Source organism: Amblyomma mixtum, chromosome 3 (assembly GCF_055824585.1).
Source record: "Amblyomma mixtum isolate Tamu chromosome 3, ASM5582458v1, whole genome shotgun sequence".
Classification (NCBI taxonomy): domain Eukaryota; kingdom Metazoa; phylum Arthropoda; class Arachnida; order Ixodida; family Ixodidae; genus Amblyomma; species Amblyomma mixtum.
The window spans coordinates 316,151,508-316,179,386 of NC_143014.1; the positions used below are offsets into that span (position 1 = coordinate 316,151,508).

The 27,879-nt window shown below is 45.4% G+C and overlaps 1 protein-coding gene across 8 annotated transcripts in view; it reads right to left on the bottom strand.

The window, feature by feature from the left end:
* The window catches only part of LOC149355699 (uncharacterized), an 85,485-nt gene that overhangs the window by 22,793 nt on the left and 34,813 nt on the right, over positions 1 to 27,879 (bottom strand). For 3 of the 8 annotated variants that reach the window (XM_089577676.1, XM_089577682.1, XM_089577675.1), the window contains 2 exons: positions 8,994 to 9,092; positions 7,227 to 7,537 (listed from right to left, as the gene is read on the bottom strand). In XM_089577676.1, coding sequence (XP_089433802.1) covers positions 7,227 to 7,537; positions 8,994 to 9,092 — 410 coding nt within the window. Of the gene's footprint in view, positions 1 to 3,898; positions 4,087 to 7,226; positions 7,538 to 8,993; positions 9,093 to 27,879 lie in introns of all 8 variants that reach the window. The other 5 variants (XM_089577680.1, XM_089577678.1, XM_089577679.1 and 2 more) reach the window with 2 other exon arrangements.

A 27,879-nucleotide genomic window follows, 5' to 3' on the forward strand; every position in this document is an offset into this window, starting at 1 on the left:
AGGCATGGAGGTGTGAGATCATGTGCTGTAACTTATTTGCAAAGTTCACTTCCCCTTACGAGCACTCAGTACGCCAAAAAAAAGCCGCGCCAAAGCCTGCTACCACTGTAAAACCATGGGTGGTCACCACTGCAGCATCTCTACGCCAGCAGCCACTCCAGGCCTATGCCCTGCGACCGTAAAGATCCTGCGCCACACCTTTGGTCCCAATATACTCGAAACTGGAAAAATACCGTAGCAAAATAGTACGCACCATGCACTTTCTCCTGAGTTAGCAACGTCGGTGCTCCGTCCTTATATAGGCGCGAAGGAATGATACATTCGGCTACGTCGGGCCAAAACACATGCGCTTCCGGGAAATTTGCAGGCAAAGTAAGCTCTCCAGTGCACGTAGCTCCTCGAAACAGTCAAAATATGTTGGTCCACAGCACAAAGGGTAACCGCGTTTTCGAAATTCTAAAAACTGGTATGGATATTACTGACGGTTGTCTACACGCCTCCCAATAATTAAGGCGCCTAATTGTAAGAGTTAAAAAGTTAACTAATCCCTGTCGGTTAACCAGCCTCTTGTTAGCGCCCCTTAGCTGCATTATGAAGCACTCACCAATGATAAAGCTATGCCGAAAAAAGCGCTCTTCTAACTCGAAACGAATTTTTTTAAAAATTCTTTTAAGTCTTAGGTGAAACACCCTGTAAATGGCCAGCTATGCCCCCGAACTTGCATACTGAAGCTAGCCAAACAACAAACGCTCTGAAATGCACTTGAAGGAGTTCAGTGCTAGAAATCTTCACACTAAATTTAAAAAAGGATTAATTATGATTAAAGAAAGCTAAAAATACATATCGGGGGAATTGAAATGGTGTCTGCAGCGGTTTAGCTAGCAGCTCCACCACTGCTCCGCAGCGCCGGATGCTTCGGCTAGGTTTGCCAAGCCTAGCCGCGCGTGGCTACGCTTTTCACTCAAAATCATGTCATGTGGTCGCACTTCTCTGCGTCGCCTGCCCTTGGCTCTCCGGGAATGGTTTGTAATTGCGCACCCAATGATGACATTCCCTTGCTAAGCACTCAGGGTAAGAATTGCAAAGCATGGTCAATGATTTATACACGCAGAGCAGAACGATGGCTCTAAAAAATAGATGCGCAGAAAACCGAAGTTACGATCCATAACATTAGAAGGTAAAATCATTTCATGATTGATAGCGTAGGGCTAGAAGTGGTAAGGAATAGTACTTAGGGCAGGTAGTGACCGCAGATCTGGCTCACGAGAGTGGAATAAATGCAACAATAAGAATAGGGCGGTGCACATTTGGCAGGTTCTCTCAAATCTTGAATGGCAGTTTATTATTACCCCTCAAGAAGAAACTATATAACAGCTGTATTTTACCGGAACCGACCTACGGGGAAGAAAGGAGGCGCCTAACGATAAAGGTTAAACTTAAATTGTGGACAAGACAGCGAGGTTTGGAACGGACAATGACAGGTGTAAAGTTAGGGGACAACGTGAGGGCAGGGAAGGACATGGAAAAAACGTGGGTTGGTGACATACTAGTGGAAATCAAGAATAAATAGTCTTGGGCAGGGCATGCAATGACAGGAAAGAACACGGCTGGTCCTTAAGGGTAACGGACTGGATACAAAGTGAAGGTGAGAGTAGCAGAGGGCGGCAGAAAGTTAGTTGCCCGGATTAGATTAAGAAGTTTGTGGGTCTAAGGGGGCTACAGATGGCACTGGAAAGGGTTAATTGGAGGAAAGATATAGGAGAGCCATTTGAACTGCAGTGGGAGTAGTCAGGCTGATGATTGTGGTGACCCTGGCTACCACGTCCTTTCAGGTAGCCAGGGTCGTCACGGGCCGAAAGCACTGCTCCTTACCGTCTTACGCTAGCCGCACAGCTTTCGCACCGAACGAGCCTAAAAAGGGCCCTTGGATTTCCACAGGCGGCCGCTAACAATCGAGTTTTTCATAAGTCACGATTGAAACTTCTTAACATTGTGGCTCCAAAAAACGTTATTAATTGAACTTGGTTGCTTCGGAGAGATGCTAGCCGGGCGAACACTTCTACACCTTCTCCAGAAGTCAGAGTCCCTGCACTACTTTGCACTTAACACTCCTAGTACCTTAGGTCTTTACTTTCGGAGACCGTAATTTGGAAGTCTCGACTATACGTGTACCATTCGTCGTGTAAACACAAGCGGAGTGCTCAAATAGCGGGAATGCGTTCGTTCGTATTACAACATTTAGAAACAGAATGTGCTCGTCATCAAGCTTTCACTAACGGCTCCGTGGACAAGGTCAGTGGAGCTAACGCCGCGGCATTCCATATTCCATCTTTGAATACTGCCTGATCTGTCTGCCTTACTCGAGTCGTGTCCTCAGCAACGGCTGAAAGCGTTCTCAGTGTGGCGACCTTACGGAAGCTAACGTCGTGTGCGGCTCAACCTGTTTTCATCGTGACGGAATTAAAATTTGACCTTCAAACGTTAGAGCATGGGTTTCCCTCCAAAGGTTGTCCTTAGGTCTCTGCGCTTGTTGCACAATCTGCGCAAGAGAGCCTGCTCTATACGTTTCGGAGCCTACTCTACACCCTCGCACATAGGTGTCTTAGGCAACAAGGTGGTGGAGAGAGTCGCGCATGAACCGCCGTCTGAAAATCCATCAGGACTCCCTCAGCATGATGAGATTCTTCAAAAAACGGCGTTCAGCCATTTTATTTCCCTGTGGTGTACACCTAACCCGCCATGCGCAACCAAGGAATTAAGGAGACCTGAAGCCACTTCAATATATACCGCCTTCGCACGGGTCCTGCTCATAATTCAAATTCCTTCGAGGCTCTGATCTGGAGTCTAAATGGTGGCAGCAATTGTTGATGACTATTCTGGGCGACATTGTTCAAGGCGACATAGACCTGCTATATCACGGATCTCTGCCTGATATTCCCGATCCAAATGAACATCTAAATGGGGCTACGGTGGAGCAACTTCCGTTAGAACATTCGCGTCTGATCCCACCGCTAGCTTACAATAACCTGAACTCAATTCGACCTAATCCGGAGAGTGATAGCAGCATGGCGCTGATAACTAGGCGTATAAACGGCGTCAGTGACATTGGCGGTACTTAATTGCACTAGTGGCAAAGAAGTGTACTTTCAGGCGCAGAGCATATCCGGACAATCTCTTGGCTATTTTAGGCAAAAGGTCGCTTATAGAAGTACGCAACCTTCGGGCGAGAGAGGACAGCGCCGCTGCTATTGCAGGCGCTAACACAAGCTGAGCAACCGGCTTAGCACCGCGCGATGACTGGTTTGGAAACGCAGAGGCGACAGCTGGGCCTGCTCTGCAACGATGCCTGATCGTAGATGAACCACATAAAAATTAATCTAAAAATCAGGTTATACGATAAGTAAAACTTGCTTTGCTTTACCCAACTTTAGAAAATTAGTGACCAAAATTGTTTTTTTTTCGCTCTCGGCTTAGCCAGGGGAGATTTCTAATGTCAGTACCAAAGTACACGTTAACCACGTTCATATCTTTGGGAAGTTCAAGCACTTGCGCTATTTCGACACGCCAGAGATGTACCAAAAGTTGAAGTGTCATCGGTCATGGAGCAGATGATGGGTTTACAGCGCTTTTTTCTTCTGGAAGCAGGAATATGAGCAGAAGGGACAATCGGCAGTGGTTAAGTTACGTATCACCTTGATCCAAAAAAGATCGTGTGAATGTTCTTTTTTTTTACATATCTGATGCTCCTACGCACACCTTCTCTCTAATCGCTACTTTGTCGGCGGGCCATGCTCATTCACTGCAGTTCTTGAGCTTTAGAAAAGCTCTACATTCCTAACGCAGCATCAGCAAAAAAGTACGGCGTCTCAAGGTGTCGGCTTCTGCGGAATGTACGCACCAGATGCTTTTGCTGAGGGACAGGCTGGGCCGCGGAAGTTCTGCAGTACGACGGCTTTCCGCAGTGGCACGAGCGGCGCCCAGCTGGAAGTCGTCGAACAGCACTGCTCGGAGGCACAATCCATTGCGGTGGTGGGAGAACTGCGCGTGCCCCATATCCTGCTGCCGGCTTTCATCCTCGTGCCAGCGCTGCGTGGAAACAGGAGGGCCACCGCTGGCATAGAAAATGCTGAAGGAAGCGTTAAGTCTGGACGAACAAACGTCCAGAATATGACGTTTGACGATGGTTTAGAGTTGTCAACAGCTTTCAGAACGTAGCTTGTGGAAAACCCGAGCTGATATACTTTCCGCGGTCCTCTTCTCAGATGTGGCTTGGTTGGAAATGAGATAAAGAAGGTAGAACTTGTTTTTCGTTTTGGAGGTATTCTTTTTAAAATCTCAGCGAAAGCTATAACTGTCAAAAGCGCAGATCTACGAGGTTATGCTGCAAGAGTGAGAAGCTGCGTATCTGTTTTTCTGCTCCAAGTAACGGCACGTTCCGAGTGGAAAGAATCAGCCAACCAAATCCACAAGATAGCTGAAAACGGCAGTCAGATAAGCAGGCAAAGTATGAAAGTAGTTCCGCTCCCATCTCATTTATAACTACTTGGCCGCTTGAAGCCTGGAAAAGGAACATCCCTCTCGTGTGCGTGCCGGAGAACTTTTGATTTCGCGATGCACTTAGCGGCAGTCTGCTAAATAAATTCGCAAATACTTAGTGGTAAAAAATAGTTGACAGAACTACATCCGCCATAAAGGTACCCTGAATTACAAACCATTGTACGTCTTTGAAAGTCAGTGAAACATGAAGATGTAAGAAGGGAAACAATGAAGGTGAAGAAAAATACAAACACAACAACCATAACATTACCAGGACAAACCAGGTATCTCCAGCCAATGTATTTTTTTTCTGATCGTGTGGGCCCTGTGTACACCTACACCCTGAACACTCAGTTCCGTTTCTTGGAACTAGTTTCCGGTTAACCATAGACATCAGACGGTGAGAAGCGCAAAAGGACATCAAATATCAAACTTGAATTATACTTCAAGAGAAAGAGGATGTCAGTTTACAGCCTAGTGCATGAATACTCTATTAACAGCCCAGAAGTTATCGGTCTACACCTCTTATACAGGTCGCCCTGATGCGTAGCAGGGAGGAGATGAAGCGAATGTTATAGGGCATCACCGCTTTCAAAGTGTTACTCATGAAAGATGGAGCGTTTTGTCATTCTAAGCTTGCAATGAACAAAAGGGGAAGACATCGTATAAAGTGCATGCATATATGCTTCGCTAATAAATTTCGAGAAAATATCTTCTGGACCTTTTAGGCGGGATGTACTGGCGCATTCATTGTAGGTCCCTAGCAAATGTGTCACGTGCAACTGGACAAAGGGAGAGACTGCGGATATGCTTCAGACACAGCTTCTTCTTGAGACCTGGAATTATGACATCTTGTTGTCATATTTGCGGTTGAGGCAAGGGACCTATTTCTGAGAATTTGCATTTCTGTACTAATTTGATCTTCAACAGGCCCTGACCCCTCATTAACGACGTACATTTGCTAGAAAAATAAGGAATTGTAACACCAACTTTTATTCTGTTCTAGTTTGTCGAAAGAGGAGCTTGGCAGCGTGAGGCGCTTTCATGCTTTTTTTTTTGGGTATAGAAGCCTATGTTCATATCACAAGGGGAAAACATCCTAAACCTTATCCCCGCATTCCTAATGATCTGAACAATACCTGGCCTATTTTGACTCAAGTTCCTTGAAAGAGTGCGAGGTAATACTCGTGCAGTTGGTTACAACTTCCACTTGTCATACCAATTTCACCAATGAGATGCAAGACAGGACAAACTTTCTGCTCCTGAATGTAATCGCCTATCGAAGCCTCGTCATCTGCTCTGAGTACTCGTTCCTGCCGCAGAAACACATTCGCCGAATAAGGTGACTGCCTTTGACGTCGGAAAGTGTTGATTGCAGGTGATTTGAGGAGGTATTTGCCTTGCAGTTAACTTATAATTATTCCCGAAAGGCTCAGTTATTCTGTCGACACCACGCCGCGTAGGCCGCCTGGTCGGATAGAGTTACAGTCCTCACTCAGCACACAAAAATGCTATACCAGACAGAGCCATCCACGCATGGGCGAGGCCGAATGCCTTGGGCAACAAATCAGTTTGAGTCAGTGTTCATTTGATTCATATATAACTAATAATTATCCTGATCCCAACACAGTTTCAGTTGGTTTATATGTGCATAGATCAGAAGTATTCGCCGTGAGAAAAGTATGAAGGAAGAGCACGCTGTTCAGAATCCAGCGGTCGCGACTACGAAACACGGCTGCTGGGTTGTACATAAAATATTGTGCCAATCAATGTACGGGAGGTCCAGTGCTACAAAAGCGCTAAATTATTTTTCAGGGACAAAATGTTGGGTGTGGCCTGCCCTAAATATTACAATTCTTCTTTCAATTACTGCTGTGAACCTGCCAGGTCAGCGGCTTTTACCCACCTGCGCTCAGGTGTTCACCGCTTCTCGCTGCTCCAGCCGAGGAAGGGCTGAGATGATCACGTGGTATAGCGCCGCGGAGGGGTGCGATTTGGTGTACAGCGCCTTGCGCGCGCCGCATGCTCGTGGTTTTTGAAATGTGCGAGAAATGATGAAACTTTGAGGGTAATTGCGTTTTCAAAATCCTAAACAACTGACATGGCTACCACTGTTGGCCGGCTAAAAATCTCTAAATGCAATCGGTAATAACTAAAAAGCGGACTATTACAGTTTTTTTATTCACTTTACTACTTAACATGACAAGCGTCTTTTCTGGTAACCGCCAACACTGATGCTGCTGATTCAAAAGCCGTCTCTTTATGTAAAAAATTTTACTTTCAAAAATTAGTGATAGGCTTCCTGTCAACATCCTGTATATGGATGTTCACAGGATAATCGCAACGGGAACCTGCGGTATATCATTCCACTAATATGGTGCTCCAGTCCATTCTGTGCGCTAAACATTGCCGCGTATTGGCTAGGGCGTCCGCAACGCAAGCGATCAGTCGTAAACCATAGGTGCAACTTCCGCACGCTTTTTGTTTAGTGCCACGTATTACTGTGTAACTCTCAACAAACAATAGCGCAAAACCTATCATTGCTCACTCATGCAGTTAAACCTTGAAATGTGGACACGCTGTGCATACAATAAACGGTGCGTGCTCATAGCCTCTTCATTCTCAGCGCCGCTATGTGAACCGGTCGCGACAAAGTGCACCTCAGCAGTTAGCGCTTGAATATCACTGACCTTGCTTCGTTGCCAGGCAGGGGAAGCACCAGCGAGAGCACGTTGGCGATGGCGTACGTGAAGCGGCGCAGCAGATGGCTTCTGGCAGCTCTGCGCCTGGCGGCGTGGCTGTACTGATGCGTGAGCCGTCCGGAGCGGTGGTGCGGGATCTGAAGGAAGCACAGGGCGCTGCGGCGTATGTGCACCTCGGTCCACTGGAGCTAGGGCCCAGCTGGGGCTTCCAGCCGATTAAACAAAGCATGCTTCCAGGGGCCCACCACCAGCCGGTTCTTGAAGGCGATGAGCTGGCCCCAACGGCCACCATTTTCAGCCTGCCGTAGGGAGAAATTAGACTGTGGCTGCAGATGTAGCAGTGAAAGACGCTTGAGGATAGTTCCTTGCAAGAAGTCGGCCATTATCTTGTGGTTTAGCAATGAACAACGACTTGCGGTTTGTTCACAGTTAGCGTTTAAGGAATTTGGCGGGTTAAAGCAGCAGGCATCACTGAGACACACTATTGTCAAGGTTTCGGGAGTATGTTGACCTGTGTGGTATTTTACTCCGAATATCAATACACAGGTGTCAGGTGTACCTCCATTTTACCAAGAATCGGAATCTTCCATTGCCAGGCATTAAATTGTTGACCATTTGGATGTTTAACAGGCAAACACACTGCATTCTTAGAAAACTTGAAAGAAAATTAGGACATTTTTAGTGTTAGTTCAACCACAGCCTCGATCATACGAGATATCTCTATTGCCGTAATTTCCATCTCACGGCCTCTTATTGAAATTTCTCAAGTCACGGTCTGTGAGAATAGAATACTTTTATTTTACCCATTACGTTTTTCACTAATTCGCGGCTGGCTACCGGTGATACCAACCATACGAACGAAGCTATCTGAGACGCGTGTGTTGAAGTGCCGCATTTGCCCAAGGTTTCACCCATATATGTTGCACTTTAGGATGCCACAAAAAAAATTAAGAATATAAAGTGGGTGTCCTTTTTACCTTAGAAGACATGAAAATCTTATTACGCTTTATGTTTTCCTTCTACGCAGTACCACCGACCTTTTCGGTGTGAACACTGCGTGCAGCCCAAAGGCTCCACAAACAACGCGAGCAAACAAGACAGAGGCGAGAAATACAATTCCCAAACGCTTCGCCAAAGCGCGAGATTGGAACCCTCACGTAAGATCAATTTAATCCAGCCCACAGAAGCCTGAGGCTGAACTGCTACGGTGTTCAGCTAATGAGCACTAGGCGGCGGACTGCCCCGCTGTTAGAACCGCGTGGAGCTAAAGTCGGACACAAATCAGCAGCAGCTGGCAACAACAACCCATGAACCACAGTCACTGAAAGCAGTGAAGTCATCTTTTTGTGTTCGACAGTATAAAACAAGCCAAATGCATCCCAATCTTTTATCATGTATTTTTGTGTTCTAATATAATCTTTGTTTAGTTATAAAAAGCTTGAACTGCTGACAGTTTCCCTTTCGCGGAGGAATTTTTCCTGGTGCTGATGACTGTGGCGGAGCTTCGGTGCAGACATTTCTATTCGATGACAGAGGAAAACTAGGTTAATATATACCGTCAAACTCTCTCAATTTTTCCTGGTCATGTGTGAACGAGATGACGCATCCCCATGAATACAGGCTTTCCGAACGGTGAGCCGTGCCAATTACAAGGCTCACAGAGCACAGAATATGGCACATGACACTCGAACGTGCGCCTAAGCAAGTAGTCCCAATCATCGCTACAGGTTTGCCATCTGGTCATTCGTTACTCACCAGAAATTTTTCAGTGCAGGCGACGGACGATTTTTTGTGGAAGAAGCATGACGCTGAAGTTCCTGCGCGGCTCGCCACCGGTTCCGGCATCTGTGCGCCCTGTCGTTGTTAAGGCAAAAAAGCCTTTAATGGCACATTCTCCCGTCCGTCCGGCGTTAAGTCCAGCGCTTGGATGACGGGTGTCCACCGAGATGTGTGAGATAGTTACTTCGTAATTTCCTGTCCTCAAATACAATTTTATTTTCTTCATTATGGCCCTTGACGGAAGATTACTGCGCTACTTCCTTTGCTAAAAAACCGTTGCGTTCAAAGGTCTTTCCACGGGCAAGGCATCGCGCCGAACGGGTCGTGGCGTTCCGTGGGCTCCCTGGCAGCGCTACAACACGCTGCCGCGTTCCACTCCTAAAGGAGAAGCTTAAACGTCATTAAATCGCAGTTAATTAGTATTTAGTCATTAATAAATAATTAGCCATTAATCAGTAATTTCGCATTGCTTAGTAATTAGCCGATAATTATGTCTGCCGTCATCCAGTGATGACGTCACCAGTGCCACTGAGGCAGTCAAAGTGGTGCTTAAATCGATTTCACCTCTGCGCACTTTAGACAGTCAAAGTGCCCCCTGAATTTTTGTTGTCGTTGTTTACCTCAGTAAACATGGCACATACCCAGGAGGGGGCATCGGCCAAGGTACGGTGGTGAATGCTCATGAAATATTTGGTACGTGTTTTTGTAGGTCTTCAGAAAGAAGACCATTTAGGATATTTGCGGGCATATGTTTTACGTGGGACGGAAAAATATGTTCGTTTTTGAAGACGAGGTCAGCCTGCGTATCAGCAACTCGTTGCAAAGAGATCAAATCAAGCTGAAGCGGTGCTAAGAGGTTTTGCGTGAACCTAACATGCGGAAGCTGATAACGTGGTCAACAATTAGAGAAAAAACAAGTGCGGTTGGGATAGAAAACATTGAGTATTAACGCCGTGGGCCGGGTCAAAGGACCTGTGGAAAGTACGCACCGTGAGAAGTTCGATGCGGGATTATAGATCGGAGATACGGGCTTCCGGACAAAGGAGAGCGCTTAAAGCTGATTTTCCGAGCCCGAGGCAGAGCCGTAGGGCACGCCTTTTCACTAAGGCCAAGGGCTACAGCTTGTAGTTTGCGCTACCGAAGAACAGCACGCAGCCGATTTCCAGAATCGGTTGCATATAAGCCTTGTAGAGAAACAGCAACGTGTCGCAACGCATGTCTAAGTTTATTGCCTACTCGATCAACCGGACCACAGCATGTTCCCCTTTAATACCATTGTTCTTAACATAGCGTCGCCAGTCCAAACTGTGGTCGTAACACCTAGGTATTTAACCGACTCCATCTGCGGAACTAGGTTGGAACGGTAGCGCCCTGTCGATCGCTCATCATTTTCTTTCACTTCTTGCTTTGTTTCAGAAAAGAGCGATCGGTAGACGGAGGCACCTGTGAAACTTAAATGCGTTATCACCTATCTCACCTGTCCAAGGTCCTCAAAAATTAATATCAGTGACCTCATGCTTTTTCAGAAGTCGTCAGAGAACACCCCTTCCCCCCCCCCCCCCAGAAGAAAAGAATACGACTCGTTGGAATATTCATGTAAAAAATAAAGAAATTGCATTATCTCGCCGTGGAGAGTACGTGTAAGCATGAAATGCGCTACATGAAAGCAGTGACACATTCTGAGACGAGTCACAGATGGTGTGGAAGAGGTGACAAAATTTGCGATGTACGTTTCGCATTCTGCTTCTTTATGCTTCAAGCACCACATTCATTCTTTGCGAAGCCGTCTGGCTAAAACCGCACACATTGCAGTGTGCTATTTGTTGCTATTGATGCACCCAGCCAGCGTGGTTGTTTAAAGCGAGACAGCCAACTAGCGCGTCTGCCAAACTTAATGCCCGTGAAAGTTGTTTGTTTTATTGCTTCAATCGCGTGATTGACGTGGACCGCACGGGTGAAGCATCGCTTGCGCCTAACGTCATTTTTGCTACACGGATAATTCCCAATGGATTGTTCCATGCTCTTCAGCAAAACAAGGTAGGCTAAAATTACGCTTTATATAGAGACTTGCAGTATTCATAGACAAACAGATGTGTCGTGGCAGCAAACTCTCCATGTAAAGACCTGGAACCGCAACCGTTAGAGCAGAGTGGAAACTTTCACGCCGAAGCGAATGATGTCTCGGGCGCTCGGTGAGCACCTGTTCGCCTTCATTCAAGTAGTTCATGAAGCCGCATTATATTAGGATTAATTTTAAATGTATATGCATTTTGCATTTCATTTGCCTTGTAAACAGTGTGACAGCAACATCAGGTGAAAGCCGCAAGTGGTGTCACACAAATCACATGGTAGCGGGACCACGCGGTAAAATAGGACAAGTTACGTAGGCGTCTATTGACGATGGTGGCGGGGGTGAACACTCTCAAGTTTCAGTTATACTGCAGATAACCGAAACTTGACTCAGAATCCTCAGAAGCCTGACTGCAAACCTTAAGAGCGAATTAACGGCAGCAAAGAGCTTGTACCTATCCTCATTGGCAGACAAACTAAAAACGAACCTAAAAGAAGTGTGGCGCTTTATCAAATGCAAAAAAACGGATGTTGTTGGTATTCCTGCCATCAGGGATGGCGATAATCTGTTGAAAGACGACATAGTCCGAGCAGAGTGTTTCAATGCATATTTTCATTCCGTCTTCTCAGCTTGGTGCTCAGACGCAATTACGGAACAGCAGGAACAGCTTAATGCAATCTCAGATATGGTTATAACCGATCAAGGTGTCCAATCATTGCTACAGAACCTAAATGCGCATTCCGCACCAGGTCCTGACGGCATTCCTAACTATATTCTAAACCACTGTGCACAACATATCAGTTCCTTTTTGGTTACTTAATTCAACAAGTCACTACAGACCGCGAAACTACCTCTAGACTGGAAAATAGCCAATGTTACACCAGTTCACAAAGCCAGGTTTGCAATTACCGCCCCATATCTTTGGCATCTGTTTGTTGCAAATCCCTGGAGCACATAATCTATTGTGGACTTGTAAAACACCTTCAAGACAACAGTTTTTTCACATCCGCGCAGCATGGCTTTCGATCAGGGCTGTCATGTGCAACGCAGCTGAGTTCATTCATGACATTGTATCCGGGATAAACGACTGTTTTCAGATAGACGCTTTTTTCTAGATTTTAAGAAGGCCTTTGACGTTGTGCCGCACCACCTTCTTCTAAAAAAAATGTCATGCCTTGGTCTCCCTGACTATCTGTTCGGTTGGCTAAAAGATTATTTAAGGACACGCCAGCAGCAGGTGGTAATCAATGGTGCATCATCCTCGCCTGCGGGTGTTCTATCTGGAGTGCCACAGGGTTCGGTGCCCGGACCATTACTGTTTCTCATATTCATCAATCACATACCTGTCGGCCTCAGATCCACTGTCAGACTGTATGCTGACGATGGCGTATTGTATTCCCCTGTCACGTGCATTGATGATCTTTGTGTATTACAGGCTGACCTTGACAGAGTTTGCGAGTGGTGCTTGAAGTGGGGCGTGGAATTGAATGTATCTAAGTGTTTCCATGTACAATTTACAAAAAAAATAAAATTCGTGGATCGTACCTTTTAAACCATGACACTATCCAAACTACTGATAACGTTAAACATCTTGGTGTTATACCCACAGCATCCCTCGACTGGAGAGCCCACATTGACATGATAACTGCCAAAGCTTCTCGTCTTTTGTATTTTTTTCCGACGCAATTTGAAAAGCTCTCCCCACGTACTAAAAGAAACATTACATTTAACAAATGTCAGGCCAGTATTAGAATATGCATGTGTAGCATGGGACCCTTTCACGGGTAGACTCATTGACAAGTTAGAAAGGGTACAGAAACGCGCTGCAAGGTTTGTGACAGGAAATTTTAATTTTCATATAAAGAGCTCCGAACTTTGCGACAGTATTGGTTGGAAGACTTTAGTAACCGAAAGAAAACTCTGCAGGCTGAAGTTCTTGCACAGTATTTAAAATGATTGTACCGGTATTAATAAAAACAGTTATCTAAAGCAGCCATATTACATTTCGGAGAGACGCGATAACACGAAAAAGATTAATAGTCATCAATGCCGCATTAATGTATTGAAGTATTCGTTTTTCCCTAACAGAATCCTGGACTGGAATAAGCTTCCGAATGATGTGGTTTGTGCACCTGATTTCGAAAGTGATGTTGAAGCGATAATCTGACGTATTTTTTTTCCAGGTCTCGTGCGTTTACCAGCGCTGTGCCATCACTCATACTACTTGTAAACTCAAATAGTCTTCTTTTAATATGTTGTGTTATCCTTACTGACATATTTTCCAATATCATCTTTGCATGTGTTATTGTATATAGTAATATCCCCCCTACAATAATGCCTCATGAGCGCTGTAGGTACTTTCAATAAATAAACAAATAAATAAATTCCCCAGAAAGCAAGAAACTGGACAGCCGTAGCCGTAGCTCAGATGGTGGAACACCGAACGCTAAACTCAGGGGTCGTGGGTTCTGATCCAGCTGGCGGCTTGCCGTTGTTTTTTCTTCTGCTCTTATTTGTTCTCCCATTGACGAAATCTACAGAATAAAAAAAAAAGACAGCTGCTTGGTTTTGTTGGTTGTTGACTTCCGTCATGTGAGAACCCGTCATAATGAGAACCCGTTTCAATTCCATTGTCGGCTGAATAGGTTACCAGTCGTGGCAATCTAAACTTCATTTTATGCCTTGACAAAAATAGAAAAATGCGCTGGATCGGACTGTATTGCGAACACTTACGATGCACGTTATTGCCTTTGTTTAACATATCTTTCAATAATTTTTTTCAAAAACCGGCATTGTCCCTTCCTCATGAGAACTCGCCACTGAACTTCCACTTTTTAAATCCAACCACAAGCAACTTGTTTCTAGTTATAGGCCCTTCCCTTCATCACCATACTCAGGTAAGGTCCTACAGCACATTATTTATAAGCATATTTGGGAATTTCTTGAAGCAAGTAATCTTGTGTCCAGGGCTCAACGTAGGTCGTGTAGGGGATTTATTACAGTGACGCATTTAAGTGAATTTTCACCTGACATTTTGTGGCGAAAGCAACTCTACGCGAGTCGCCGAGCCATTTCTCGAAGCCGAGGAAAGGCCATACTGCGCATGCACGAGGAGCAGTGACATCCCACGGCGCACAGCTGGCGCGCCGCCGCCGTCGCTGCGCGGATGACTCAAGGATGTGTTACGCGGGCGTGCGCGGCACTGCCACGTCACGTTGGCCAAAGCGAGACCCTCTATACTCCAACGCCGCTTGACCACCGACGTCTTCGGCGGCTCCGGCGCGCTCTGACGGTGCTGGCGTCGAAATGGAACATGTGCCTATACTGCTCCGGGCGCATCGAAGCCGCGAGGCGAGAATGCACCGCTCGCGTCGTCTACGGAGCGCGTAGCCGCTACTCGGAGAGCAGCAGGCCGGACGAATGGATTTCTGCGCATGCAGTCTCGCGTCGCCGCGGCTGGAGCATAGGGGGTCGAATTTCAGCCCGGCGCAGCGTCGCCAACGTGACGTGTCCGACCACAACCGCCGCGCTTGCGCGCGCCGAGAACGTCGGAGTAGCCATCAGAGGCGCCGCCGCCGCGCTCGCCAGTTGCGCATGCGCAGCAGCGGCGCATAGCTAGCGTGCCGGGGCCGCCGCAGCTGCCGCGCGCTCTCCCTCCCCTATCTCCCTCTCCTCGTTGCTTTCGCAATCCTCCAATTTTTCTTAACATAGACGCCGACTTCCAAACTGTTGCCTTATTCATCGATTTCTGAAAGCCTTTTCACACGGTCCTTCACTCTCACTTCTTGTGCAAACTTTTCATCTTCAATAAATCCCAAATTATTAATTTGCCAATTTCGTCTCACACCGCTCCCGCTCTGCTCCCTTTAATTCTGTTTATTCTTGAGTACCTCACCTAAGTTGAGGAGCTCCCAACAGCCCTGTTCGTCGCCCTTTGCTATTTTTATCCTACATTAACGATTTTCCTGACACTGTAGCCTCTAACATCAGTTTATACGCCGATGACGGCGTCCTTATTCACACTGCCGATGAGCACCTTCTTCTGAATGAGTCTTTTCGCGCTGTTTTGTACCTAGTACCAGTCGTGGCAGATGGAGATCAGTTTTACCGAAACAGTTATGTCTTTTACGAACTCCCTATCACATTATTCTTTCGAATAATCATTACTGCAAAGGGTACAGGAGTACAAAAATCTTGGAGTAATGTTCCCTCTCAATATGTGAAAATCAAAACGCACCGATTACATCACATTTAAAGCGCTCAAGCAGTTTGGTTACTTGAGGCGCACCACACGGGTAGCTCCTAAAAGACCAAATTGCTGATCTTTAACGCGTGCTATTCTTGAGTATTCTTCAAATTCATGGAATCCATATAAGCACTCTGCAAGTAAGAAACTTTATTCTGCACGGAAAGCTGCTTGTTTGCCGCTGCTATAGCTATATTTTTTGACCCTCATCTACCATGTCCTGCCTAAATTTAAGCCTGCACACATCCCGCCGGAAAACTGATTCCTTAAAGCTTCTCCACTCTATAGTGCATTCTGCGTGCTGCCTTTCTGTTGGTAACCATATCTCATTTTTACAACCGTCTGCAACTAGGGGTCATTTTAAACTTTGTCCAACCATTTTTTGCACGCACTAACACTGTCAAATACAGCTTCTTTCTAGGTACTGTTTTGAGTTAGAACTCTTTACAGGGCCACACAGCGTCTATTATCGCTTTCTGATTTCGTGCCTGCAATTGAGTCGTTGTCACATGCGGAGGTATTGCGTTTGTATTTTATTCTTGCTATGTGCTCTTGGTGCGTAAAATTGTAAACGTAATGCATCTTGTGTAGACAACTCCTGCTCAAGCCCTTGTATGCAGCTGCAGTATTTTGAAATAAAATAAAAAGGAGTTGGCCCACCGCCAAAATTTTGTCGGTGGACTCCCGAAAAGTTCAAAACTGAGTTTACCCGCTTTCGCAACAGACATAGGACACCCTCAGAATGGGTTCTGCCCCGTCCAAAATCTAGACGGCGGCCCGTGTTTTTGCACGATATTTCATGCTTAGAAATGTTAAAGCCCCCATCGTTTTGCCATATATTGCAGCTTCGCATTAAACTTCGCCTAAGTAAACAGGCAATGCACAAACAATTCGTAAAAGTCAGGAATATATGAGGTACGATGAAAGCAGCGACGAACAGGGCCGTTGGAAACTCCTCAAGTTAGGTGAGGTACTCAAGAATAAACAGAATTAAAGGGAACAGAGCGGGAGCGGTGTGAGACGAAATCGGCAATCAAATTAATGATTTGGGATTTATTGAAGATGAAAAGTTTGCATAACACTTTAGAGTGAAGGACCGTGTAAAAAGGCTTTCAGAAATCGATGAATAAGGCAACAGTTTGGTAGTCGGCGTCTATGTTACTATGGTTTGGTTTGGTTTATTGGGTTTAACGTCCCAAAGCGACTAAGGCTATGAGAGACGCCGTAGTGGAGGGCTCCGGAAATTTCGACCACCTGGGGTTCTTTAACGTGCACTGACATCGCACAGTACACGGGCCTCTAGAATTTCTCCGCCAAAGAAATTCTAGCCGCCGCGGCCGGGATCGAACCCGCGTCTTTTGGGTCAGCAGCCGAGCACCATAACAGCTGAGCCACCGCGGCGGCTATGTGTTACTATGGAAACACAAGGAAACTGCTCAGTAAATACATGTCAGCTGCAAATCACAGAATCTAAAAATCCTTTCGAAGACAGAGCTCGAGTAGGGTAGGGAAGGTAGCTTGAAATTTCTCTAGTGCGCGTAAAAGAACACTGCATCTCAACACAGCATTACGACGACTGAAAGGCGAAATATTAAGTTCCTGAGGGCTTCCTAATGATGATGGTTTAGATTAGAAAAATATAAATAGTTCCTAACTGATTCAAAGAGTGGAGAGTTAAATAACATGTGCAAGAACTTGAAACATCCAGAGTGGGTGACGTGAAGAAAGTCGACTAAGCTCAAAGTCAGACAGATAAGAAAGTGAGAGGCCTTGTTTACGCCTGTGTAGTATAAAATGACCCGCCTTTTTAGTTAACCGATTCCAATTTTTTCTTGCATCCTCAAGCTTCCAAACGACGCAATTATGTTCCAGCTTTGGGCGAATCAGGGACTTCTAGTGGACCAACGCACCGAAGTGCGGCGCAAGTATCCGAGACTTTGGAGAGCTTGATAAAAATCTGATTGATGTGTTTAAATCAGGACGTACCCTGTGCGCAGGGTATCGCTGAGGTATCTGTATTCGAGTGCTCTTTTTAAGTAATTGTCTTTGAACCAATATGTCAGCAAGTAATTAGACGTATGCATGCAGAATGACATAAAAGTATTTTTGTAGAAATTAATCATCATTGGCCATGTGGCGCACCACTTACAGAAATTTGATAAACACTTGTTATGGTCATCATCCAAGCGTTAAATAATTGTATAATAAACTACACAATCTCATTGTGCAGGCTTATGCTAATAGATACATGAAGAAGTCGATCATTATGAAGAAGAAGAAAAGAAGTGGGCCCCGAATGGAATCCTGTTGAACGTCTAAGCACAATGAAACGTCAGTGACTGATGATGTAGAATAGAAGTATACATATTTGAACGTTAGGAAAGGAAACTACAAGACCAGGGCATTTCAATATATAGTTGAAGCTCTGAAGAGTTTTCAATGAGGAACGGTGTCAGATAACTTCGATAAGTGCATAATCGCTTTCAACTTGCTCACCCATATCAAAAAAAGACAGATGTCATTACATAACTCAGCTAATTGTGTGATGGTGTACAATACACGACGAAGATTACTGGGGAAAGTGTCGGACTCGAGGAAAACTATGTTATGTTTGAAGTTAACATGTTGTAACAATTTACATGGATGCTCTGTCTTGATATAATGTATAATGGGACAATATCGCCATGCTACCGGATTTGTCTCCGGAGGGGGAAAATTTTCGTTAGGTTTCATGACGAAAGAACTGTGTCGGTTGATAGAGATTTTGAAGAATAGTAATGACGTATCTACTAGTCCAAACAGTTTACTGTAAAGAAAGAAGTAGTAGTATATCTCATCGGATCCACCGCTATCTTTACTACTCTCCAAGCTTAAAATATGATTCAGAACCCCTTAGTAGAAACGTGAACATTGTCAATTGAAGAAGATGCATTACAAGTACAGGGAAGAGTTTCGAGCTTGTAGTAAACACTGAAAGTAGGTAATAAATACAGATACAATAGACAAGGGGTAGCAGATGGGTATGCGGTACAAAAACTGCTACGGAATCCTTCAGTTAGCTGCTTTCGAGGTAAAACGGTGGGCTCCGGTGCGCATGAGCCAGACGACTTACTGTCATTGTGCCACCAATCCTGGACTAGCCATAGAAAGAATAACAATTCCAGCTCTGAAAAATCTTAGAAAGCCAGGCGGAATTGCATACGCAACCATTCATTCATCTGAACCACCAGGGGTCATAATTTGCAGCTTCGCTACGCGGCCCACAAGCACAAGCGGTCACCCCGGAAGCTTAAAGAATGCGTTCATCCGCGCACCGTGACGACAAATGGAAGTAGACACGTCCAAGCGTTCTAGCTCAAAAATATTCTCAAACATTAAATTAGTTCTCTCAAATGCATGCCCCTTTTTGATGCTTTTCTCGGCCTGAAAACTGCCTTACTCTCACTGGCTAATTTCGGTAAATGGGTACTAGGTTGCTCTGAGTGTGGGCTTTAACGTCCCTAAATGACATGTGGGCGGTCAGGGAACGCGTAGTGGAGATTAATTTAGGCCATCTGGGTTTGTTTACTGTGGGTTGACATCACACAGAAAGCGGTTAATTTTGCATTTCGCCTACATCGAAATGTGGCTGGTCGGGCGGGAATCCACCCCACTCCCTTACGATCAGGACGCAAAAGCCACTTTGCTACCTCGACACGTAACTGACGTCGTTGTGAACGCTTTAGTTTGGTGCCGAGCAATCGTCGGGTCTTTTTTCAGATAGAAAAGCAAAAAAATTAACCTTCGAGCATACATATGATGGGAGTTAAAATTTGAATTGTCCCGTAACTAGAGCTCCGCGCTTCACACGAAGTTTGGCGAAGGCGGGTACTTGATACCTAGATTCTACAATAGCAGTAAACTCTGACGACCTTTTCGACCACATTCGTACAGACGGGATCACTTTGAGGCAGATGAGTGAGTTTTATGAATCTCAAGATACAAATCAGTAAAAATCGTTGGTTCTCATGAGAGATCATTGGCCATTGTTACGGTAGTTAATGTAATCGGGGACAAGACAATGGAGGAGTAACCTTTTGAAGAAGTCTGATACGGGCTAGCTGGTACATGTTGGCTGAAAGGGTGTAACACCGCTAAGACTAGACAAAGGGAACGAAACAAGTACAAAGCGCAAGTGTTAGTTCCGTTCTATTTTATCCAGTCTCAGCACTGTATGTGCTTTCTGCGAGTACAGGAGATGCACTGCATCTTGAGACCTCCGCTCGCTGTAAGGCCTCAATAAGGCAGAGGAGCTTTGGCTACTTCGCCTCTACACCAACACGGTACTGTGCCCGGCAGTGCTCAAAAATTTCAATTCGGCCTTTTCGGGTGAGTGTCCACACTGTGGGGAAGTGTTTGCGGACACGTATCACATGGTGTGGGCATGCCCTGCCAATCCTGCTTTCCCACCCCACCCCCACCCCACCCGAGAGGACTGGGAGGCTGCCCTGCTCGGCTGCTCCTCTTTCCAGGACCAACGAGCCCTGGTGACAAGAGCCCGGGCCGCCGCGGAGGCCACAGGGGTCCCGGACTAGGGATCCCTCCTAGTGATTGTGAGGGCCGGGCCCTTCAGGCACGGTCCAAGCAATACCTCTCTTGTATATAGTATAAATAAATGTTTTACACCACCACCACCGAATCATTAGAAATTGAAAGGTACTGGACCTCGAAAGCGAATGCTCATCTCAAACAGTCTAGTAGGCGTCGGCGCCGAAAGTGTAAATCGTAACTTCTTCTCGGACTTACGTTTCAGCGACCGCATCAGGATACGCTTTAATATCATCTGGTCAATCTGGGACGGAACGTGCCTGAGCTGGCTGGCGTTATGCGCGCAGTGATTGACAGCATGGAGTTAATGATATTTGCACAAACAAGCGCCAAGAAATGGAAACATTGTTGCCATATCACTGGCCGATGGACGGACGGGCGGACGGACGGACGGACGGGCGGACGGACGGACGGATGGACGGATAGATGCATGGACGCATGGATGCATGGATGCATGGACGCATGGACGCATGGACGCATGGATGCATGGATGCATGGATGCATGGATGCATGCATGCATGGATGGATGGATGGATGGATGGATGGATGGATGGATGGATGGATGGATGGATGGATGGATGGATGGATGGATGGATGGATGGATGGATGGATGGATGGATGGATGGATGGATGGATGGATGGATGGATGGATGGATGGATGGATGGATGGATGGATGGATGGATGGACGGACGGACGGATGGACGGATGGATGGATGGATGGATGGATGGATGGATGGATGGATGGATGGATGGATGGATGGATGGATGGATGGATGGATGGATGGATGGATGGATGGATGGATGGATGGATGGATGGATGGATGGATGGATGGTTGGATGGGTGGATGGGTGGATGGATGGATGGATCGATGGATGGATGGATGGATGGATGGAGGCAGTCGGCGGCAACCCTTTGCTGCGAACTAACTGCAATCTTTGTGTACGACAGGTAACTGCTTCCGACGGCCACCTGATACCATTATTTTGCGCATATCGTGGATGAACTGGACAGCTCGGCGCAGCAAATCAGTCCACTTCGGGACAGCGTGACCGGAAGGACCATCACTGCCAGGCTTCCTGGAGGCGGCACTGCTGCCGCTAGACAGCTATAAAACCGTGGTTCACCTGGTTCACCTTCGCAGTCGGCGGCAACCCTTTGCCGCGAACTAACTGCAATCTTTGTGTACGACAGGTGAGCATTGCTGAAAATTCATCACTAGCCTTTTGTCTCGTTATGCCGCCGACTGCAATCTGTGCAATTTGTACCTTGTCATACCGTGTGCTTTGCTACGCCTGCTAATATTATTCTTGGCTGTTCACAATGGCACGTTGTGGGGTTTGTAATGAGGCTCTACCTACAGATGGAAAACGAACTGTTTGCTGCGAATGTAGCATTGGGCACCATCTCGGTCTTCCCGGTCTTTCCGAGAATACATTTTCATCCATGGGACCAGGAAAACGTGAAAAATGGCGATGTCGCGTGTGTCGCGGGGAGTCACTTCCCGTGAAATCCAATGATAAGCCAACTGAAGAACCATCGGACGTTTTTAAAAAAGTGGCTGCGTTGGAAGAAAAATTGATGGTTGTTTCTGAACTGAAGATAAGCATAGATAGCCTCCTGGCTCTGCCGGCGCAACTCGAGAAGCTTGTCATGACAATTCAAGGCCTGCAAACGACAGTTACTGAGGTTCAAACATGAGTAGAATTCTTGGCATCCAAATACGACACGCTCCTTGCGACTTGCAACGATGCCGCGCAGGCAACAAAGACGCTTGAGCAAAAGGTTGCATTTCTAGAAGGGACTATTGACGAACAGGCTTCGATGATTCACCGAATTCAGTGGGAACTCAATGAAAGTGAACAGTACAGCCGTCTGTCCAATCTAGAGATAAGCGGACTGCCAGTTCAGCCACAGGAAGACCTGCGGGCTGAAGTTGTGCAGATGGCTGAAACACTTGAAGTACGTGACTTCAACCAATCTGAGATAGCCGCCTTGCACCGTCTATCATCGAGACAAGGGAAGATTCCGGTCGTATTAGTCAGGTTTTCGTCCCCGAGCTTACGGGAGAAATGGCTGCAGGTAAAAAGCAAACTTAGGACGCTAAATGAGTCCCACAAGCTCTCCTCCGTTTTCTTCAATGAAAACTTGACCCGTATGAACAGTGAGCTGTTCTGGAAAGCTCGAATCCGAGGTAAGGAAAAATCTTTCAAATTTGTCTGCATCAAGAATGGCAAAGTTTTCGCCAGAAAAGAAGTGCGGGCTTCCGTTATCAAAATCGCGTCTCTTTCAGACATTGACAAAATGACGTAGGGAAATTCATTATTACTGCTATGGCTTCTTTTTCAAGTTTTGACGTCTGTTTCCAATCGTTCCATCCAGTTTCTTTGAGTTCTCTTACAGTTCTTCACATTAACATTAGAAGCATTCGAAAACATTGGAATCAATTTCTGGTAATCGCACAAGACCTTTACCAAGTAGTAGACGTATTTGCTTTCACTGAGGTAAATATTGCTGACAATATTACCTGCATGTTCAAGCTTCCGGGTTATACGCAGCATTTCCTTACCCGCCAAATGGGTAAGGGTGGAGGAATTGCTGTTTTTTTCATGGATTCATTATCGGTTTCCAATATCAACATCTCCATCAACGCTGCAGAGGCAATGGGATTTGAAATTTCGTACAGCAACATTTCGAGTCATCTCCTTATCATATACCGACCACCGTCTGGAAACGTGGCTAATTTTATCACAGCATTGCATGACGTTTGTAAGCAAAGGTTTAGCCAAGGTAACCTATGCATAATGGGTGACTTGAATATTGATCTGCTAAAGCCTGAGAGAGCATCTGCACAAAACTACCTAAATGCCCTTGCGGATCATGGTATAGAAACACTACTTTCAGATCCTACTAGAGAAGAGATCGTAAACAACAGTTTGTGTAAAACTTGCATAGACCACGTTAACGTACGCGCGTCGGACTTGTCTTATGTTATGGCAGCTGTCATCCGAAAGAAATTAGCGGATCATTACTTTACACTATGCCACTTTTCTAAGGTCGATTCTGCACAGAAACCTAATGATAGCAGGTGTGTTATGACTATACTAGATCGAAAACAATTTGACAATAAGGTGTCATCCTTCGACTGGAACTCATTTATATCACGAAATAACAAAGATACCGCCTACGATAACTTTGTTTTGGTTCTTAAAAATTTAAAAGAATCCTGCAAAAAAGTATCATTGTCAAAAAACGAAATAATAATTGCTTCTGGCTTACAGCTGACATTCTCGCAGCCATTAGATGCAAAGAAGCGCTGTGGTCAAAATGTCGCGCTTCACCAAAAAATGCAAACTTACGAAATGAATTTCGGGCTGCTAGGAACAAAGTAACCGCTCTTCTTCGGTCCTCTAAAAGGCGTTACTATGCTAGCCAGTTCCGCAATTGCCACCATGACGTGGCCAAAACTTGGGCTATCGTGAACGAACTGCGTGGGCGTCAGCGTAGACCAGTCAAGGACGCAATAGAGCATAGTTTTGGTCACTTGACATCCTCTTTGGCAAATGATTTTAATAACTTTTTTTCTAAAGAACAGCGCATTGCCCGTGCCACATCACGTTCGCCGTTACTTCCTTCTTCTGTGATTGACTCAGCATTTCTTCCACACATAACAGAGCCAGATCTTTTCAGCATAATCTCCAGTCTACGGCATAACAAATCGGCTGGAATTGATGGAATATTTATCAGCGAACTTTCCAGAAACTTCCAAAGCTTGAAGTGTGTCCTCCTTTTTATGCTAAATGATATGATTGAAAGTGGCTTCTTACCATGCTCTCTTAAACAAGCGCGTGTTATACCACTTTACAAGGGTGGCAAAAGAAATGATATCTCGAATTATCGCCCAATATCTATCGTGTCGTGTATATCACAAATTTTAGAAAAACACGTGTTATGTACAATGTCAGCATTTTTGCTGAGGCATAACGTGCTTAGCCCACATCAATACGGATTTGTTGCTGGTTCTGGTACCCAAATGTTATTAGAAAAGATGTCGGATTCCGCTCATTCTAGTTTTGATCAAAATGAAGTGGCATTTGGTCTCTTTCTTGATGTCAGGAAGGCATTTAATACTGTTCACCATGATATTCTCTGTGAAAAGTTGTTTTGCTATGGTTTTCGTGGTCCTTTTCAAATGTTACTAAGAAATTATGTGTCTCAGCGATCTCAAATGGTGGAACTTGGACCTGTGCAAAGCAGAATTATAGACTTATATAGTGGTGTTCCCCAGGGATCCATCTTATCGCCCCTCTTATTTAATCTCTATGTTAATGACCTCCCCAGCATTATAACTTCATCACAGATTTATCAATATGCAGATGACACCCTCCTCATCTCATCTAATACAGATTTTTCTTGCGCACTTCGTCAACTTCAACAGGACGCTACTAATCTATATGATTGGTTTCAATGTAACCTGATTGATATAAACCCCCAAAAAAGTCATCTAGTGTGCTTTAGAAATGCACACAAGCCAATCCCGAAAAACGCTGCGGTTTTTTTGCACAGCTCCAGTTGCACTGCATGTTCTTGCTACCCCATTACATGTGTACCGTCCGTGAAATACCTTGGCATTTACTTTGACAGTGATTTATCCTGGAACACGCACATGGCACACCTCAGTAAGAAGCTTAGAGGCGTCGCATGCTTGCTATATGCTCTAAGGGCCTACCTGCCATTTGCCATAAGACGTTTAATTGCACAGTCTTTGGGGTATTCTCTGCTGAGATATGGCATGTGCTGTTTCTTTAAATGTTCTGCAACATGGAAAAATAGGATAAACCGTATTCTCAAGAATATGGCTAAGAGTGTCATCTATTCAATACCCCATAAACAGCAAAGTGTATTCCTTTCTTCAGGTCTGCCTTCCTTTAACATTGTGTTCAAACAAATCACTGTACTCAGATATTTCTGGAACTCTGAATTTCGGTTCCACAACGTTAAACCAATCCTATTAAGAAAAGTTTCTCGATATATTGTCCCTGCAGTGCGAACTTATTTTGGTATTTCTATGAGGTCATATTATATCCCATGTATATTCAATGAGATGCCTGATAATGTTTTCAACTTGAACACTCGCAGACAGTTACGTGATGCTATTGCCGAGCAAGAACAGCTCTAGCGCATATGATTTAATGTACACAAAACAAAGAATTGAATTGGTAACAGAGGTTGTTGCTGCTACCGGACGGCGCCCTGCAAGCCCAATTGAGGCTTTGGCACGTCCGCGTCTTGTATTGTTTCTTTGGTGTGAATAAAGTTTTTATTATTATTATTATTATTATTATTATTATTATTATTATTATTATTGATGGATGGACGGACGGACGGACGGACGGATGGACGGACGGACGGATGGACGGATGGACGGATGGACGGATGGATGGATGGATGGATGGATGGATGGATGGATGGATGGATGGATGGATGGATGGATGGATGGATGGATGGGTGGGTGGGTGGGTGGGTGGGTGGGAGCGCCCCCTTTGAAACGGGACGGTGGCAATTGCCACCATGCTTAACTTTTCTTTATTTATTTTTGTTCAACTGTGTTTTCAATTCTCATTAAGATTCGCCATCTTCTTTACCTACGGTTTCCAACACTTCTGCCCTTATGTCACATCTCTGCTTTTCAACCACCAATCAGCCAATCGCTTCTTGCTAACTTCCACTGCAGATTTATTAACATGACCATTGTTATCTTTAAACCCTAGGGCCTCAGGAAGAGTGACTGTGCCTGCATCGACATCCGGATGGATGCCATCACATTTGAGTATGAGGTGTTCAATTGTTTCCACAGATCTACCACACACACTGCACATGTGTCATCTTCTTCGTTAAATTTCTTTTTGTAGCTGCGAGTTCTAAGACACCCTGACCTAGCTCCAAAAAGTAGGGCACTGCCTCTTGAGTTATCACAGAAAATTTCTTTCCTCATCTGCCTTTTCCAGTATCAATATAGTTCTACACTATTCTTCTTTTCCATTGAATTAATCCAATTTTTTTCTTCCGCGTTTTTTACCTGCCGTTTAATGCTCTTTCTTTCTCCGTCCTTATGACCGGCATACTTACTGGATAATTTTCTAATTCTTTTCCGCCACTCTGAGTCAACGCTCTTTCTGTATAAGTATTTAAATACCTTAGCTGCCCACCTGTATTGTCCAATTTCCTCAGGCGTTCTTCATATAGTATTTTACTCTTAGCTTCCCGTGCTTTGAACGATGCCCAGCCCATATCCCCTTGCACTGCCTCGTTTGTGGTTTTGCCGTGGGCACCTAAAGCTAATCTTCCAACAGCTCTCTGATTTGCGTCTAACCTCGACTGAACTTCTGCCCTTAAGCATAGAACCACATTGCCCAAAGTAAGCCCCGGCACCATTATTCCTTTCCAAATACCTCTCAGCACATCATATATGTTGTACCCCCATAATGCAATATGTTTCATTATCCTGGCGTCTCTTCGTCCTTTTGCCCTAAGAGCCTGTTCATGCATTTCAGTGTATGTCTGACCTTCATTTAGCCATATTCCGAGGTACTTGTATTCGGCCACTTTGGGTATTTCTTGGCCTTGTATTGTAAGCACCTGATCAGTTGTATCGTTGAAAATCATCACACCTGACTTAGTTGCGCTAAAACGGAATCCTAGAGCGCCTCCTTCGTCTCCACAACAATTAACCAAAGTTTGTAAATCTGTCTGGCTATCTGCTAACAGTACAATATCGTTCGCATACATTAAACCCGGGAGTCGCTGCTCAACTACATTTTCGCCTAATCTGTACGACAGATTATAACCTAGATTACTTTTTTGTAGCCATCTTTCCACATTTATCACATAAAGTACGCACAGCAGCTATGATGCTTGCACGGCACCTAGCGGCAAGCTTCACTCTGGAGCGACAACAGAACCCACTCGTAAGGCTGGCGACGAGAGTGACAACCGAACCAACCTCAGCTTTGCCTGCTTTCGTCCTGATGACGAGCGTAGGTATCCTACTGACATCGTCGAGTCGACAACCAAAGCACTAACATTCTCGTTCTAAAAAGGTCCGGCATCTCTAACGGCGACGGATAGTGCACGACAGTTATGGCAGCACAAACTACGCCACAAGAATCATTGGCGGAATGTCTTCATCTGCCGTAATATATTGTAGAAGTCTTGTACTTGCGTCGTTGAGTGAGTGAATGAATTGAAAGCGTTTCGACATCCGAATGAATTTTAAAATGCACATTCTGAAATCCGAAACGCCTTCGACGACTTCACCTTTTATTCCGAGCACGTAGTCAACCACTGAATAAAACAGTATGCTTCAAGTGGAACTAAATAAGAAATCCAGAATTGTCGTGGGGCTTCTTCATAGCACGCTCATCACTGCCATCTTCTGGTTTTTCGCTCTGAAGTGCGACTATCTCCGTCATTGAGTGGACGACCAATACACCACATACAACCCACAATGTGCCGCATGTCGAACGCCAACTGAAAGTGCAGGACAGTTATAGCACCTATAACAACGGCACAAGAAGCATTTGTAGGATGCCTTCCTCTGCCGCAGTATACCGTAGCAGTTTTGTACCTGCGTCGTCGAGTGAGTGAAGGCATTGAAAGCCTTTCGTGGTTCAGAATGAATTTTGAAATTCACATTCTGAAACAAGAAAAGCAAACGACGACTTCACGTATTCTTCCTTGCACGAAGTCACCCACTGAATAAAGCAGTATGCTTCAAGCGGAAGTAACCAAGACATCGAGAATTGTCGCGGACCTTCTCCATAGTACATTCATCGCTGTCATCTTCAGGTTTTTTGCTCTGAAGTGCGACTATTTGCGCCGTCGAGTGGACGACCTAGACACCACATATTCATCCCAAAATGTCCAGCATGTCGAACGCCGAAGGAAAGTGCAGGAATG